This window comes from Ceratotherium simum, chromosome 31 (assembly GCF_057802395.1).
Source record: "Ceratotherium simum simum isolate JZ-2026a chromosome 31, ASM5780239v1, whole genome shotgun sequence".
Taxonomy (NCBI): domain Eukaryota; kingdom Metazoa; phylum Chordata; class Mammalia; order Perissodactyla; family Rhinocerotidae; genus Ceratotherium; species Ceratotherium simum.
Window position 1 is genome coordinate 20,482,492 of NC_141930.1, and position 15,137 is coordinate 20,497,628.

Genomic DNA, 15,137 nt, shown 5'->3' on the forward strand with positions numbered 1-15,137 from the left:
AATACGTGTTCCTGGTGCTAGGAATCTGGTGGTGAGTAAGACCGGAAAGGCCCTGGCCTTCAAAAACCTTACATCCCAGTGGGAAGACGGTCACTGAACAGATAAATAGAATTTTGACATAACTGTAGTAATTACTGCTCTGAAGAGACCTAAATAGAGTAATGTGCTGGAGGGTGACTGGGCGGATGGCAAGAGTTTACAGCTTTACATAGAGTGGGTGGAAACCACGTAAACTGAACGTAAATATTGGAGAAGGAGCCAGCCGTAGAAAAATCCAGGTGCAGAGGGAATAGTAAATTGAAAGGCTTAAATACAGTATTTAGTGAGAAATCTGATTTCAGTTTTATATCTTATGATTTATATGTAAGAGCTAATTCCTGGACTCTTCCTTAAGTGAAAAAAAGAAATATTTGAAGCCCAAGAAATTGTTGGAGAATTAGGGAAAAGTTCCCACTCTGTACATGCATCAGCTCTAACTGTAGTAGGACATTTATTTTTTATGCCCTCAAGGCTGAACTTACACAGATTACAATTTTGTTCCAGTTCAGCCTGATAGCACCACATAGCAACAGTGAAAACAGCAAAGCTTTTCACTGAACACGGGAGAACCCACCACTCACTGGTTTTCTATCTTACTGAAAAAGGACCCTGCTGATAGCTTTGCAGATACAAGTGAAGTCTGACTTTCATAGACATTAAATGCTTTGCAATTTCTTCTTCACACAGCTCTTCTTTACTGTCGGGTATTACCAGATAGAATCACAGGAATGGAATTAACATTTTTCCTTTTTTTTTTTTAATCTACTTTAAAAGGTTGTGTTATTGTCATTGACTTCCTTGTCTTTGTTATAATGCTCATAAACTTTGCTTTCTGGTGAAAGATTTTTTCACAAACAGAAATGTTACATTTTTACAGATTTATTTGCATATGTGATCTGTTTTCAAACTTAGAACTTACTTTCCCTTCAAAGAACTTTTAAAATTTCCGTGGCTTCTTCTCACGTTTCTGGGGGTTTTTTGGTTTTTTTGTGAGGAAGATTAGCCCTGAGCTAACACCTGTTGCTGAACCTCCTTTTTTTTTTTTTTGCTGAGGAAGATTGGCCCTGGGCTAACATTCGTGCCCATCTTCCTCTACTTCGTGTGGGATGCCTTCCACAGTGTGGCTTGCTGAGCGGTGGGTAGGTCCACGCCCAGGATCCAAACCTGCGAACCCCAGGCTGCCAGAAGCTGAGCGCACGAACTCAACCACTACGCCACCGGGCCGGCCCCATGTTTCTGTTTTTAATGGTTTCTTTTTAATCTACCTGAGATTGTTTGATGTCTTTAACTTTTTTAACAAGTCTAATTCAGGATTATTGTATTCTAGGATGGAACATGTCTGTTTTTCTGCCACTTCCACTCTGTTTTAGTTATCACACAGATACAGCTTTTGCATGTTGCTTAATGAACTACATGAGCGTGAGATAGCCACAGCCACAGGCACACATCTGTGTGTCAGGGAGGGGAGGTCGCTGTCTGTGCAGGATGCTCCGTGAGCGGGCCTTCTGCTCATCTCGATTAGTAAGCGGTGCTTTCACAGTCGTTATTTTCTCAGTGCTTTTGCATATCCTAAAGAGGAAATAATTTTCCTCGCCATCTTCTCCCCATTCATTGAGTTTCTCCATAGACCAATTATAGGTAGTATAAAAATAAATAATGCACCTTCTCTGCCTGCACACAGCTTACAGCTTTCCAGCTTTCCAGGGGATTCAAGCCCTCAGACAGTGATTTTTTTCAGACTGAGATGAACTTGACAGAGAGGATGGAAAAAGGTCCATCATGGCATAGAAAGAAAACATTAGAATTTGAATCTAAATTTATTTTTTATCTCATATTTTTAAAATTTTCAGTTTTCATCTTTGTTTTATCATGTGCAATGTATGTTAGTCCAGTATCCTAATCTGTAAGTAAGTATACCTATATAAGTGGTGTATGCTCAAAATTTTTTACTGTTAGAGCACAGGATCATACAAATTTAGAGAGCATTGCCCTCTAAATAATATATAGATATAAATCTAAATCTAAATATATAAATCTAAGTAAATCTAAATAAAAGAATGCCTTCCCGAGGGTTATTATGGCAGGACGTGAGAAGTGCTGTAGGAATACGAATCATTTGCTGGGAAAGGGGCTGGAGGCAGAGAACTAGTTGGCGGGGGGGTCAGGGGGATGCTCAGTGAAGTTGGGCCTTAAAAGATGAGTGGAAATTGGCTAGGAAATGAGAGGTGATTGATGAAAAGCAGGTGATATACTCAAGGTGGTCATTTTTTATCATTGAAAATTTCAGTCAGGTAATAAACTTATTTATTATAAGTAAGATTAGTAATAATTATTAAGAGTAAAATTATAATTGCTAGTTTGCAAGATTACTTTTTCTGACATGAATACATTGTTTGCTGTCCTGAATGTATCTGTTCATTTGGAGCGGGTTTTATTCCAGACTGGACATAGACTGCCCCATGATTACTCAGTAGCTTTCTTAAACATTAGGACCTCAGAAATAACCTTGCATTTTAGATTCTTAATTGAAATCCAGTAACCAATTTGTTGATAAATAAACACCCTCAGTCATAGCTCTTCTGTATTGTACATTTAAAAATCTGCTGGGGCCAGCCCGGTGGCGTAGCAGTTAAATTCTTGTGTTTCCCTTCGACGGCCCGGGGTTCGAGGGTTCGGATCCTGGGTGTGGACCTACTCACTGCTCATCAAGCCATGCTGAGGCGGCGTCCCATATAGAAGAGCTACAACTCTACAACTATGACACACAGCCACGTACTGGGGCCTTGGGGAGAAAAAAAAAAAGAGGAATATTGGCAACAAGCTGTGAGCACAGGGCCAATCTTCCTCAAAATAAATCTGCTAAGAGGGTAGATCTCATGTTAAGTGTTCTTACCACAATAAAATTTGTAAAAAAAAAAAAAAAAAAAACACTTCATAGGTCTACTCTGATAGTGGCTACAGTCATAAAAATATGCAAACCTGCATTTGTTGTTTTAAAGCCATTATTTCTCAAAAAGATGGTTTATACTTCAGCTACCATTTTAACTAAGCTTGTTTCAAGTGAGACAGTATAAGGATGAGCTCCATACACTCCATGTGGCCAGGGACTCAGTCATGTCTGCCCCCAGGGTTGTGACGAGGCCAGCACCTAGGGGTGTTTGGTGGCCTTGATGAATAGTCACCTGAAAAACATGAAGGGGCAGGAGGCTGTCAACATTGCCATTGGAGGCTCATTCAAAACTATTGTGATGGTTCAGAGTTTATTTCAAATATGTCTGTAACTAATTATTCTTTTGTCTCACTTCAGCTTGCCAATTCCGTGACTCCTTGGGATGTCTTGCTGAGCTTAATTGCAGCTGCCACTCATGATCTGGATCATCCAGGTGTTAACCAACCTTTCCTTATTAAAACCAACCATTACTTGGCAACTTTATACAAGGTTAGTGCAATTTTATCATCAAAATTTAGTATTCTTGAATTCTAGAAAATGTTTCATGTTTTAAAGAAGTGAAAGTAGTAAACAAATTCTCAATGAGTGTTAGAATTTTAACCAGAGTAATACTGCTTACACATAATTCTTTATGTTCAGAAAGAGACTTACCATTAGATAACTCAGATATCCCCTTTTTTGTAGAATACCTCAGTACTGGAAAATCACCACTGGAGATCTGCAGTGGGATTATTGAGAGAATCCGGTTTATTCTCACATATGCCATTAGAAAGCAGGTAGGTTGGATTAAGACAAATTTAATTTGTTATGAACTATGGAAATTAATTTGGCAAAACAATTTTATAAAGTTTTAAAAATTATGTTATATTCAGGTGTTCCAAACTTTTCAGTTTTTGTTAAATTTAATGGGTAAATTATCTTATTTTACAAATTTATATCAAAATTTTAGTATTTTAAACCTATTCTGCAGTACAGTCAGTAGTATTTTTTTAGTGAATTTTTATGAAAGATTATTCCATAGATTTGAGTACTATAAAATTCACTCCAAATACACAGTGGCTCAGTCAGAGTTTACTGCTTATTTATATAAGTAGTATTACATATTTCCATTTTATACTCATTTGAATAAAACCTTAAGTTCTAGGTGTAAAGGTAAATTTGACAGAAAGTAAACATTTTGTATAATAAATAGATTCATTAAAATCTATTCCAGGAAGTTTTCAAAACTGTAAGAAGTAAAAAGAATGCTTTATATCCTCAATAGTGTAATCCTGGAGTCACTTCTAGAACTATAGGATAAAATAATGAACGGAAGGAACAGAAAATACTAATTTTTTAGGAAAGATAATGTGAGGCAGGGCAGTTGAAAGCCTGATCCGCAGCACTGATGTCAGTGAGCCCACTATGGCTCATCACTCCTCCACAAACGGAAGCTTTTGTTGAGGCCTCACTGCGGGAGATGCACTTAAGAGAACCGTGGGAGTGGGTGTACATCATCTCATTCCAGAGAAAATGTGAGGCATAAAAATATGTTTGGGGTATTAAAATTTAAGTTACTATCTTTGTTCTTTCCTTCTTCCCTTTCATAATTTAAAACAACTTTATAAAAAAACTGAAGTGTTTTGTATAGTGACCATAAGAAAAAAGCTGGACTTTATTTTTTATTTTTTTAAATCTTTATTCATGGATACCATTTGGAGTTATGACAATACTTCTGGTAAGTAAAATTGTTTCTTGCTGTCGTAGAAATATAAAAGTTGCTTAAACCATGCAGTGTTTATAATATATAAATTTTCTTTTTCTTGATTAAGACAGATTAAAATGTTGGCTTCTTTAGTCCCTTGTCCCTTTTCATCATGCTTTGCATTTGGTGATTAACCCTGTTGAATTCTCAGATTTAATAAAAATAAAAACTGAAAATAAGGAATGTTATGTAATACCATTCTTTTTTATGCTTTCTTTATTTAGGGTTTGTTTTATTTAATATTCAATATTGTGAGCCTTTTAATCTGTTGACAGCTCTTTACTATCATTATCCAAAGATAATGTTTGCTACAGCCCATTGAAACAAAGGGCAGGATTTTTTTTAAGCTTATTTCTCTTGTTATTTTATTTGAGACAGTTTTTTAAATGATATAATGTATTTGTTATTTGTGTTAGCATGTTACCATTTCCCTTCTAGAAAACTTAGATATTCATACAGATAATTGATTCTTAAATTTGACCCTAAAAGTATAGTTGAATCTGAACTTTTTTAAATCATTTGGTGGAATTTCCTCAGGCATCTTAGTCAGAATGTCGACAGGAGCCAGTTGTTGAATGGGCCATTCTTCCTCCATTTGAGTTTTCCTTCTGCCTTTCAGATCTCAGGCACCAAAAAACAAACCAAAGTTGTTTATCCCCAGCACAACCTAGTAAAGAATTTTCTCAAACAACATACTAATCTTATATAGGTTTTTTTTTTTTTTAGGCAAATAATTCCACCTTGGCTGGCAAAATAAAGGCACTCTTTTTGGAATGTTTGCTTATTGGTAGTATTTTCCTACAAACTCTTCGTGGTTTTAGTTTTGATTATTTTAGTAGTTTTTTTTTTATGCATTCTTTAAAATTTATTTTTTTGTGATAGGTTAATAGTTGAATGGCAGTTAGAATATCTTAGGGCTGCATAAAGCTTTCTGAGTATTAAGTTTAAGAAAAAAAAATCAAGAAGTAACTATTTAATTGAAAGTCTTGTATTTTCTCTTTGTTTCTCTAATTCCAGGCAACAGATGGAGACTCAGATAGGTGCTTTGATACTAGCCACAGACATCAGTCGCCAAAACGAGTATCTGTCGTTGTTTAGGTCCCATTTGGATAGAGGCGACTTACACCTGGAAGACACCAGACATAGGCATTTGGTTTTACAGGTAAAATGGGGCTTGGAAAGATTCTATTTTTAGATCAAATCATGTGACTAGTAGAATAAAAATGAAATATTCTAGTGTAGTTTTCAGAGTGGTTAAATCTTGAGGGAAAGCTGTGGAGTTTCCTTCCATTAGTAAAACACTTTCCAGAAGGTGAATCTGTTCCCTAGGAAAGTACCGTCGCTTTTGTATTTTTCTTACTCAAGATTTCTAACATAAATAGTTTTTGCAAGATTTGGGTCTCAATCAACAAACAGCATTTTATTTTAATAAGTTCTCACATCTAAAAAATGAGAGAGAATTAGATGATTTATTTGTAGCTTTATGGTTAATCTGGTCCTTATGCTCACCTCTTCGGTATTATCGAGCATGTATAAATTAGGTTAGCAGTCTTTCAGCATTTCTGCAAAAATGATCGGTAGCCCTAATGGCATCATAAAATTAATATAAAAGACAATGAATTTTCTGTTGCAATATTTTCTTTTTCTGTTTTTAAGGTGTTCTTTTTCCACTATTAATTTAAACTTAGTACAATTGAAATTTTACTTTTTTTCTTAAAACAATTTTAATATTTTGCTTGCTAGATGGCTTTGAAATGTGCTGATATTTGTAACCCATGTCGGACCTGGGAATTAAGCAAGCAGTGGAGTGAAAAAGTAACAGAGGAATTCTTCCATCAAGGCAAGTTAGCGTATTGAGAGAATCGCTTCAGTCCAATTTTTAGCATCATATGAATAAAATAACAGCCATTTACAGGAGTCTAGCAGTGGATGTTTGATATTTTTAGCAACAATTCGCAATAGATGTACGTATAACCAATAATGTACAAATTGAGCATCTGTTTTGAAAATTAGTTGTTCTCTTTTGTGGTGACCAGATGTGTATGTGCGTTGATGAACTGACGGATCAGGTTGGAAATTCTGCTGTACAGAAAGATTTCCCTGACGTTGCTCTGTGCTTGTCATGTGTGGATGGCATGGCAGTATGAGCGTGTAAGATATATTTTGTGATTTAAAGCCAGGAACCAAGGATGTTCATTACATGCACTTTCCTTTTAGAAATCTAAGATTTAAATTAAAATGCACACAGAATTATAGTCTTGGGGAAACACCTAGTAAAAGTTTTCTACCTCTGCCATCAAAAATAGGATATCAGCTTGGCAACCTTTTCTGTGTGTGAATAACTTACATTTAAAAAAGAATGGGGCTGGCCCAGTGGCGTGGTGGTGAAGTTCACATGCTCAACTTAGGCGGCCCCGGGTTTGCAGTTTCAGATCCTGGGTGCAGACCATGCACCGCACATCAGGCCATGCTGTGACGGCGTCCCATATACAAGATGGAGGAAGAGTGGCACAGATGTTAGCCCAGGGACAATCTTCCTCACTAATAATAATAATAATAATAATAATAATAATAATAATAGAAAAATAAACAAGAACAAATTTAGAAGCCATTCTCTCATGAGGATTAAATATGTTAATGTTTTTCCTAAGGAGTTTACAAGTAAGAGGAAGGCTTTAATTAACCAACAGGTGTGTTCCACAGTAATAATTTTATCTCTCTCTCTCGTTTTCATTTCTAGGAGATATAGAAAAAAAGTATCATTTGGGTGTGAGTCCACTTTGTGATCGTCAGACTGAATCTATTGCCAACATCCAGATTGGTAACTAAACTACTTAGATATGACTGGTTAGAAAATGCTGCTGATAATAATTTTGTCAAGAAGAGATATACATTTAAAATATAAATATTAAAATTAGGCTCATTTCTATTTTTCAAATAATTTAAGAAATTTTACCCATGTTTTTCCTTTTTTTGGCTCTTATACTTTACTCTCATTCGATTTTAGGTCATAAAAAGCATAATTTTGCAGAGCAGGTGGTAATACTTGGTTTCTATTCTAAAACTGAAAGAATACGTGATTTGCCCGTGTAGAAGCTTCTTTTGCATAATTCTGGGACTGCTGTTTTAAAATGAAAAAGGCGACCCCTGCACATGATCATAATATGAAGACCAGTTTCTACCACTGGTTACTTTTCTCTTTTATCTCTGCCTATTGATTAAATCTAATTCTTCAGCATCTTGCACAGGCCTCTTGTAATTGAGCCTTGAATTGTCTCTTCAGTCTTCTTCCCAACAACATCCCCCTCAGTTAGCTACAGCAACTTGGGCTCTTCAGCATTCCCCAAATCCACGCTGCCCCTTCACTCTCTGTGCCTCGCCAGCTCTTCACATCTGCCTAATAGACTCCTTTTTCTTGAAGATCCACCTCAGGTGTCACCTCCTCCAGTAGCCGCCTTCCACTCTCTCCAGGCAGAGTTAGTCACTCCTCTTCCAGAGCACTAGATATGTGTCACATAGCTCCCAGGTCCTTGCCTTGCCTTTGGTGATGTATTCCTGAGGCCTAGCACTGCACCTAGAAGCAGGAGGTACTTGAGAACTGTTTGTTGAGTGAACCATAACTGTAATGGAAAGCATAATGAAGTGTGCCATGACTAAAGTTGTGCATCTTGTTGGAAAAGAGCATAGGAGAGGTTGACCAAGATTGGGCATGTGGGGGGTTGAGTGTAAAGTTGGGGACCGTGGGGGCATGACTCAGCAAGGTATTGAGGGATGAATGTAATTTTGGTAACTGGTGTTGAGTAGGCCTTTGAGGGGTAGGCTGAACATAGTGAAATATGTACACAGTCTTCAGAAAGATAAAGTTTCTAGAAATTCAGAAGATAGCACAATACCATGGCATAATACTCTGAGAAGAGGATTGTGCTGTAGGGTCAGAAATTCAGAAATATAATTCTTACATTGTAATTGCAAAGGATCTGCATGTGGAAGACAGTGGGTGGTAACTGATGTGACTGCAGGGGGATAAGTAGAGAAGATGGAGAGTCGGGCCCAGAGGAGTGTGGCATAGGCCATAGGACAGGTGCGGGGACGCCAGGTCTCTGAGGGCTCACACCGGTCAGGGATGCAGAAGGGGCTAGCAGAGGGGAGGATAATAAGACAAAAAAATAGATCTGCTCTGCCCTGATTCTCAGCTAGAATAATCAAATGCAGAAGAATAGATGAAATATGGGCAAAAGGGAATTGAACTGAAGATAGGTGAGTGGGTAGTCAACTCACTCTAGCTACTAAAGTAGCTATTAAATGTCTTTTTGCCTGAGTAAATTATTCCGGAGATTAATGAGAGAACTTGCAAATGAGGTTTTAAAAAATTGCAATTTTAAAAGGGAAAAGAAGCTCAATCCCTTAAACTGTTCATCTCAGTCTATAGATTTTGTCAGTGTTGGACAGTTGGGTCATCAGAACGACAGGGAGAAGATAAATGGTGAGTTGCCATCTACTGACTCCTCAGAACCACCCTAGGAGACAAGTACTGCTCCTCTCCTTTTCAGGGTGTTTGCCCAATTTATACAGTTAACAGCTGTGGCTCTTTCTGATCTCACATCCCAGGTAAACTGGGGCTTGGAAAGATTCTATTTCTGGGATAAATCATGTGACTATCAGAATAAATACTACACTAAGCAGTGATTACTCGGAGCCAGCATAGGGTCAGTACATAGAAGTCATGTTTAATTAACCTGATTTCCTTCTTTGTTAGGAATACTAATTTCATTGAACAAGAGAGTATCATGTTCTGGATAAGAGCAAGGCAGTGCGTCCTGTGGGATCTCTGGAGCTAAGATAGAGGCCCGCGGGCTGGTCCAGTTAAGTGGATTCACAAGTGGTTGAGCAGCTGAGTCCTGCCCTCCGAGCGAGAGGGTGCCGTATGGCCGTGTCCCTGGGCCTGGCCTGTTCATTTCTATCAGGTACTTAAGACCTAAAAGGAATTTTAGGTTAACATAGAGCCAAAAGCAATAGCTAATTTGTTGGATATTAGAGGCAGGATCCAAAAGCTCTCAACCAGTTGGATCAATGGGAAGAATCAAATAAGATGAATCTTGTAAAACCTATGATAGTAAAGTTCTACATTTGGGTGCAAAACGCCAGCTACTCATGACTTAACCATGGCACCTAGAAGACACGGGGCCCTGGGTGGCTGGTCCAGCCTGACACATTGGTGTGAGGATGGCTGCCAGAAAGCTGCTGTGTTCTTTGACTGCAGTCCTGGCATTTTCTATGTTTGTTACCTCTTTCTCTTCACCAAAATATGACTCCTTGAGGGCAGATCTTGTCTGTCTTACTCGTTGCTCCATCCCCAGCCACCCTAGGACAGTGCCTGGCATACAGTACGTTTCCAGTTAATATGTGTGGAGGGAATGGAAGAAATGAAAGAAGGAAAGAAATGAAAAGAAAGCCTTATTTTCGATATCACAACTACAGTAGTGTTCCTTCCCCCTTATCCGCGGGGAGTACTTTCCAAGACCCCAGTGGATGCCTGAAACCACGCATAGTACCAAACCCTATATATATATATACAGTGTTTTTTCCTATACAAATATACCTGTGATAAAGTTTAATTTATGAATTACGCACAGTGAGAGATTAACAATAACTAAAAATGAACCAATATGCTGTAATAAAAGTTATATGAATGTGGTCTCTCTCTCTCAAAATATCTTATTTACTGTACTCCTTTCTTCCTGTGATGATGTGGGACGATACAATGCCTGCGTGATGAGGTGAAGTGAGATGAAAATCGTAGGCATTAGGATGTAATGTTAGGCTACTACTGACCTTCTGACAATACATCAGGAGGAGGATCATCTGCCTCAGGTGATCCTGGATCATCGAGCCATGACGATGTTGATGGTTGGGTTAAAATAAGGGTTGCTTGAACACAAGCACTGCAATGCCATGACAGTCAATCTGATAAGAGATGACTACTAAGTGACTGCGGGGCGGTAGCATCTACAGTGTGGATACGCTGGACAAAGGGATGACTCACATCCCAGGAGGGGGAAGGCAAGAGATTTCATCATGCTATTCAGAACAGTGCAATTTAAAACTTATGAATTGTTTATTTCTGGAATTTTCCATTTAATATTTTTGGACCGTGGTTGACTGTGAGTAACTGAAACCTTGGAAAGTGAAACCGCGGATAGGGGGACTAGTGTACTATTTCAGATACCATGATTTGTACACTTAAAAAAATTCAGCCATCAGGGCAAGAAGATATATCTTGGTTAATATAAACAGTTCACTGGGACTAGAATGGGGGTGAGTTAGGGAGGAGAGGCCGCACGGAAGATCAGAGTAGGGAAGGCCCAGACATATTACATGCTCTGTCAAAGAGTTTGGAATGTATCTTGCAGGCAGTAGAGAGCTAGCAGATTAAACTGTTTTTAAGATTACTGGATTCATGCTTTAGAAAACTAATGCTAGGGGCCAGCCCCGTGGCTTAGCGGTTAAGTGCACGCACTCCGCTACTGGCGGCCCGGGTTCGGATCCCGGGCGTGCACCAACGCACCGCTTCTCCAACCATGCTGAGGCCACGTCCCACATACAGCAACTAGAAGGATATGCAGCTCTGACATCAAACTACCTACTGAGGCTTTGGGGGAAAAAAAAAGGAGGAGGATTGGCAATAGATGTTAGATCAGAGCCGGTCTTCCTCAGCAAAAAGAGGAGGATTGGCATGGATGTTAGCTCAGGGCTGATCTCCCTCACAAAAAAAAAAAAATGAAAGAAAAGAGAGAAAGCTAATGCTGGCAGCAGGGACTGACTGGAAGGTGAGAGGAGGCTTTTGCAGTATTACAGGTGATAATGAGGGCCTTTTCAAAAGGGAAGTAGGTGACAAGGGATTTCAGAGGTAGAACTCACAGCTCTTGGTGACTAATAGCTAATAGGATATAGGGGTGAGGAGAAACAATATCGAAAGATGGCTCTGTTTGTAAATCTGAAACTATTGTAGAATAAAAAGCATATTAAATGTTAAAACAAAAAAAAATTCAGCCGTCAGGGGCCAGCCCGATGGCGTAGCGGTTGGGTTTGTGCATTCCACTTCAGCGGCCCGGGGTTCACCAGTTCGGATTCTGGGCACAAACCTACTCACTGCTTATCAAGCCATGCTGAGGCGGCGTCCCACGTAGAAGAGCTACAGCTCTACAACTATGATACACAACTATGTACTGGGGCTTTGGGGAGAAAAAAGTAAAAAAGAGGAAGATTGGCAGCAGATGTTAGCGCAGGGCCAGTCTTCCAAAAAAAAAAAAAAATCAGCCATCAGACCATATTACTTTTCTAATTAAAAGTAGTGGTGCTAATTGGTTTAATTTCAGTGAGATTTTTTTGTTGGCTAAATGGAACCTAAGTTGTCTGTGGTTGACATGGTTTTTTGCTGCCAAGAAAAAGTTCTGGAGGCGAAGAAAATTTTAAAACTGTTACACAAGCAATGATTAAAATTTGAATGTACATTTTCCCTGTCCTTAACAGATCAAAAGTTTAGGAAGATAATGTTATTTGTTTTTCCTCATATATATGATTTGATTGATAAGGCATTTTCTAGGAGGCTTCTTTTCACTTGTATGAGATACTGTGTAATCCTAAATCAGATATAGTGTGCACTTGAGTGCTGTATCACCTAAAGATGCACACAATCCCGAAATTACTCACTGTCTTTTTCTGACTGTGAATTAAGGGAGATCAGTTATGTAAGTTGTTTATAAAGTAAGACCCTGGTACACTTTTGGTATTCACTTTAGTAATTGTTTAAACTAATCTCCTCTGTTCTTTTTAGACTCATAATTTTTGTCATGAGTTTTCCCTTTATAAATTGAGTTAAGTAAAACTGTCAGCGGTAATCATGACCAGGTGTGAAGGGTACCATCCCTAAGGGGATAACGCGGTAAACCGCCACCAGCTCCGCTTCAGTTCCGGCCTCGTCACCCACAGTCCTGGAGGAGACGCCCTCGTAGTCTCCACCTGTCGCACTGGAACCATCCCGCAAATTGTTATGCCCTGCTATCCTCAGAATTGATATGGCCACTGTGTGTTTGCTTAAATAAAAGGATGTGCTTATGCACCTGAGAGGAATCATCAGAAAAGATTTAATATGTTTGTCAGTTCACCTTTATTTCAAGTTCCATTGAGTTACTTAAATATATTCTTCAGAGAAGATATGTAAATTTACACACACATATTAGAGTCTTTTGAAAAATAAGATTTAGGTAATATTGGAATAGGACTTAAGAGAGTAAACACCATATAGATGTTTTAAAGATAAAGTTTTGGAACATATGTTAATACCTTTTTTCTCTTATTTTCTCAAGGTTTTATGACTTATCTAGTGGAGCCTTTATTCACAGAATGGGCCAGGTTTTCCAATACAAGGCTATCCCAGACAATGCTCGGACATGTGGGGCTGAATAAAGCCAGTTGGAAGGGACTGCAGAGAGAACAGTCCAGCAGTGAGGACACTGATGCTGCATTTGAGGAGTTGAACTCACAGTTATTACCTCAGGATAATCAGTTATCATAACCCCCAGAATCAGTGGGACAGACTGCCTCCTGGAGGTTTTTAGAAATGTGAAATGGGGTCTTGAGGTGAGAGAACTTACTCTTGACTGCCAAGGTTTCCAAGTGAATGATGCCAGCATTATTTATTTCCACGATTTCCTCTGTTGGATCATTTGAACCCACTTTTTAATCATAAGACCTGAACATATAGCAATATGCATTTGGCTTTCGTGTGAAACCTTGAATACGCAAAGCCCAGCAGAAGCGAATCTGAAGAGAGTAACAGAGGAAGTTTTGCCGTGTGCCATGTGGTTTTCAAAGCATTTCTTCCTCGAGCCTTGAAACTTGAACTGAACCTTTCAGCAGAAATCTCTTGGAATTGAACCAGTCTGATGCAACATTGTGTCTCTGTACCTTCCACTAAGTTCTCTCTGAGAAAATAGAAATGTGAAGTGCCCAGCCTCTGCTGCCTCCGGCAAGACTCGATGTTTACAAATCAACTCTGAAATCCTGGTTCCCCATTTGCCTTGGAGCATGATTGTGAAGGAACCACTAGGAATTTTAAAGATCAAACTTTAACCTGCAGCTCTTTCCCCTGGTTTGCCTTTTTTCTTCTTTGGACGCCACCAAAGCCTCCCATTTGCTATGGTTTTATTTCGTGCACTGGAAACTGAGCATTTACCGTCGAGTTCCGCCGAGCTTTCACTCCAGTGCTGTTGGCAATGCAATTTTTTAACTATTGGTTTTTAATTTGGGGCGGGAGGGGAGGAACACCAATGTCCTAGCTGTATTATGATTCTGCAGTGGAGACATTGCATGTTGTTTTCACTACTGTACACTTGACCTGCACATGCAAGAAAAAGGTGGAATGTTTAAAACACCATAATCAGCTCAGGGTATTTGCCAATCTGAAATAAAGTGGGATGGGGAAGTGTGTCCTTCAGAGCAAGGGTACTAAAGTCCCTTTCGCTGCAGTGGGTGAGAGGTATGTTGTGTGTGGATGTATGGATGCGTGTTTGCGTGCATGTCTGTGCATGTATGACTGTGCATGTGTTATATTTATCCATGTGGGAAAGGATCTGAAATGTAAGCTTTTATTTATTATGTTGGAATGTGACATAGTAAGCAGCCGCACTTGGGGGAGGGGGTAGGTGAGCCGTGACCGATTGCTCCAGTGGCCTTAAACTATGCACAAAGCTAAGTGACCAAACCTCTTGTTTTGATTTGAATAAAAGTGCATTGTTTTCTTGTCCCTCCCTTTGATGAAACGTTACCCTTTGATGGGCCTTTTGATGTGAACAGATGTTTTCTAGGACAAAATCTAAGGACTAATTTTAAACTTAAAACATTCCACTTTTGTAATTTGTTTTAAATTGTTTTATGTATAGTAAGCACAACTGTAATCTAGTTTTAAGAGAAACCGGTGCTTTCTTTTAGTTCAATTGTATTTCCCTTGTTACTGTAAAAGACTGTTTATTAATTATGTTTACAGTTTGTTGCAACAGCCATTTTCTTGGGAGAAAGCTTGAGTGTAAAGCCATTTGTAAAAGGCTTTGCCATACTCATTTTAATATGTGCCTGTTGCTGTTAACTTTTGATGAATAAAAACCTATCTTTTCATATTTTTATCTTTGATATTTACCTTATAACTCAATCCTTTGGAAATCATGATGCTAAATTACTAGGAAATCAGAGTGAGCTTCCTGGCTCTAGCATTCACTCATCAGATCTTTATTGAGGCAGCGCTGGGTACAGGCACGGTCCTGTGGGGTTATCCACTATTATCTGCACCTCTGAGGCCCCAGTTACATAGTTTGCTCAGTCTTGACTCATACACGTAGAGGTCTGCTT

The 15,137-nt window shown here is 38.8% G+C and overlaps 1 protein-coding gene across 5 annotated transcripts in view; it reads left to right on the forward strand.

The window, feature by feature from the left end:
• The window catches only part of PDE7A (phosphodiesterase 7A), a 122,944-nt gene extending 108,030 nt beyond the window's left edge, over nt 1-14,914 (forward strand). For all 5 annotated transcript variants that reach the window (XM_087420507.1, XM_087420505.1, XM_087420504.1 and 2 more), the window contains 6 exons: nt 3,347-3,478; nt 3,674-3,765; nt 5,751-5,895; nt 6,477-6,573; nt 7,474-7,554; nt 13,100-14,914. In XM_087420507.1, the coding sequence (XP_087276633.1) occupies nt 3,347-3,478; nt 3,674-3,765; nt 5,751-5,895; nt 6,477-6,573; nt 7,474-7,554; nt 13,100-13,308 (756 nt within the window). In that variant the 3' untranslated portion in view covers nt 13,309-14,914. The remainder of the gene's footprint in view (nt 1-3,346; nt 3,479-3,673; nt 3,766-5,750; nt 5,896-6,476; nt 6,574-7,473; nt 7,555-13,099) is intronic.
• Nucleotides 14,915-15,137: the final 223 nt, after the last annotated feature.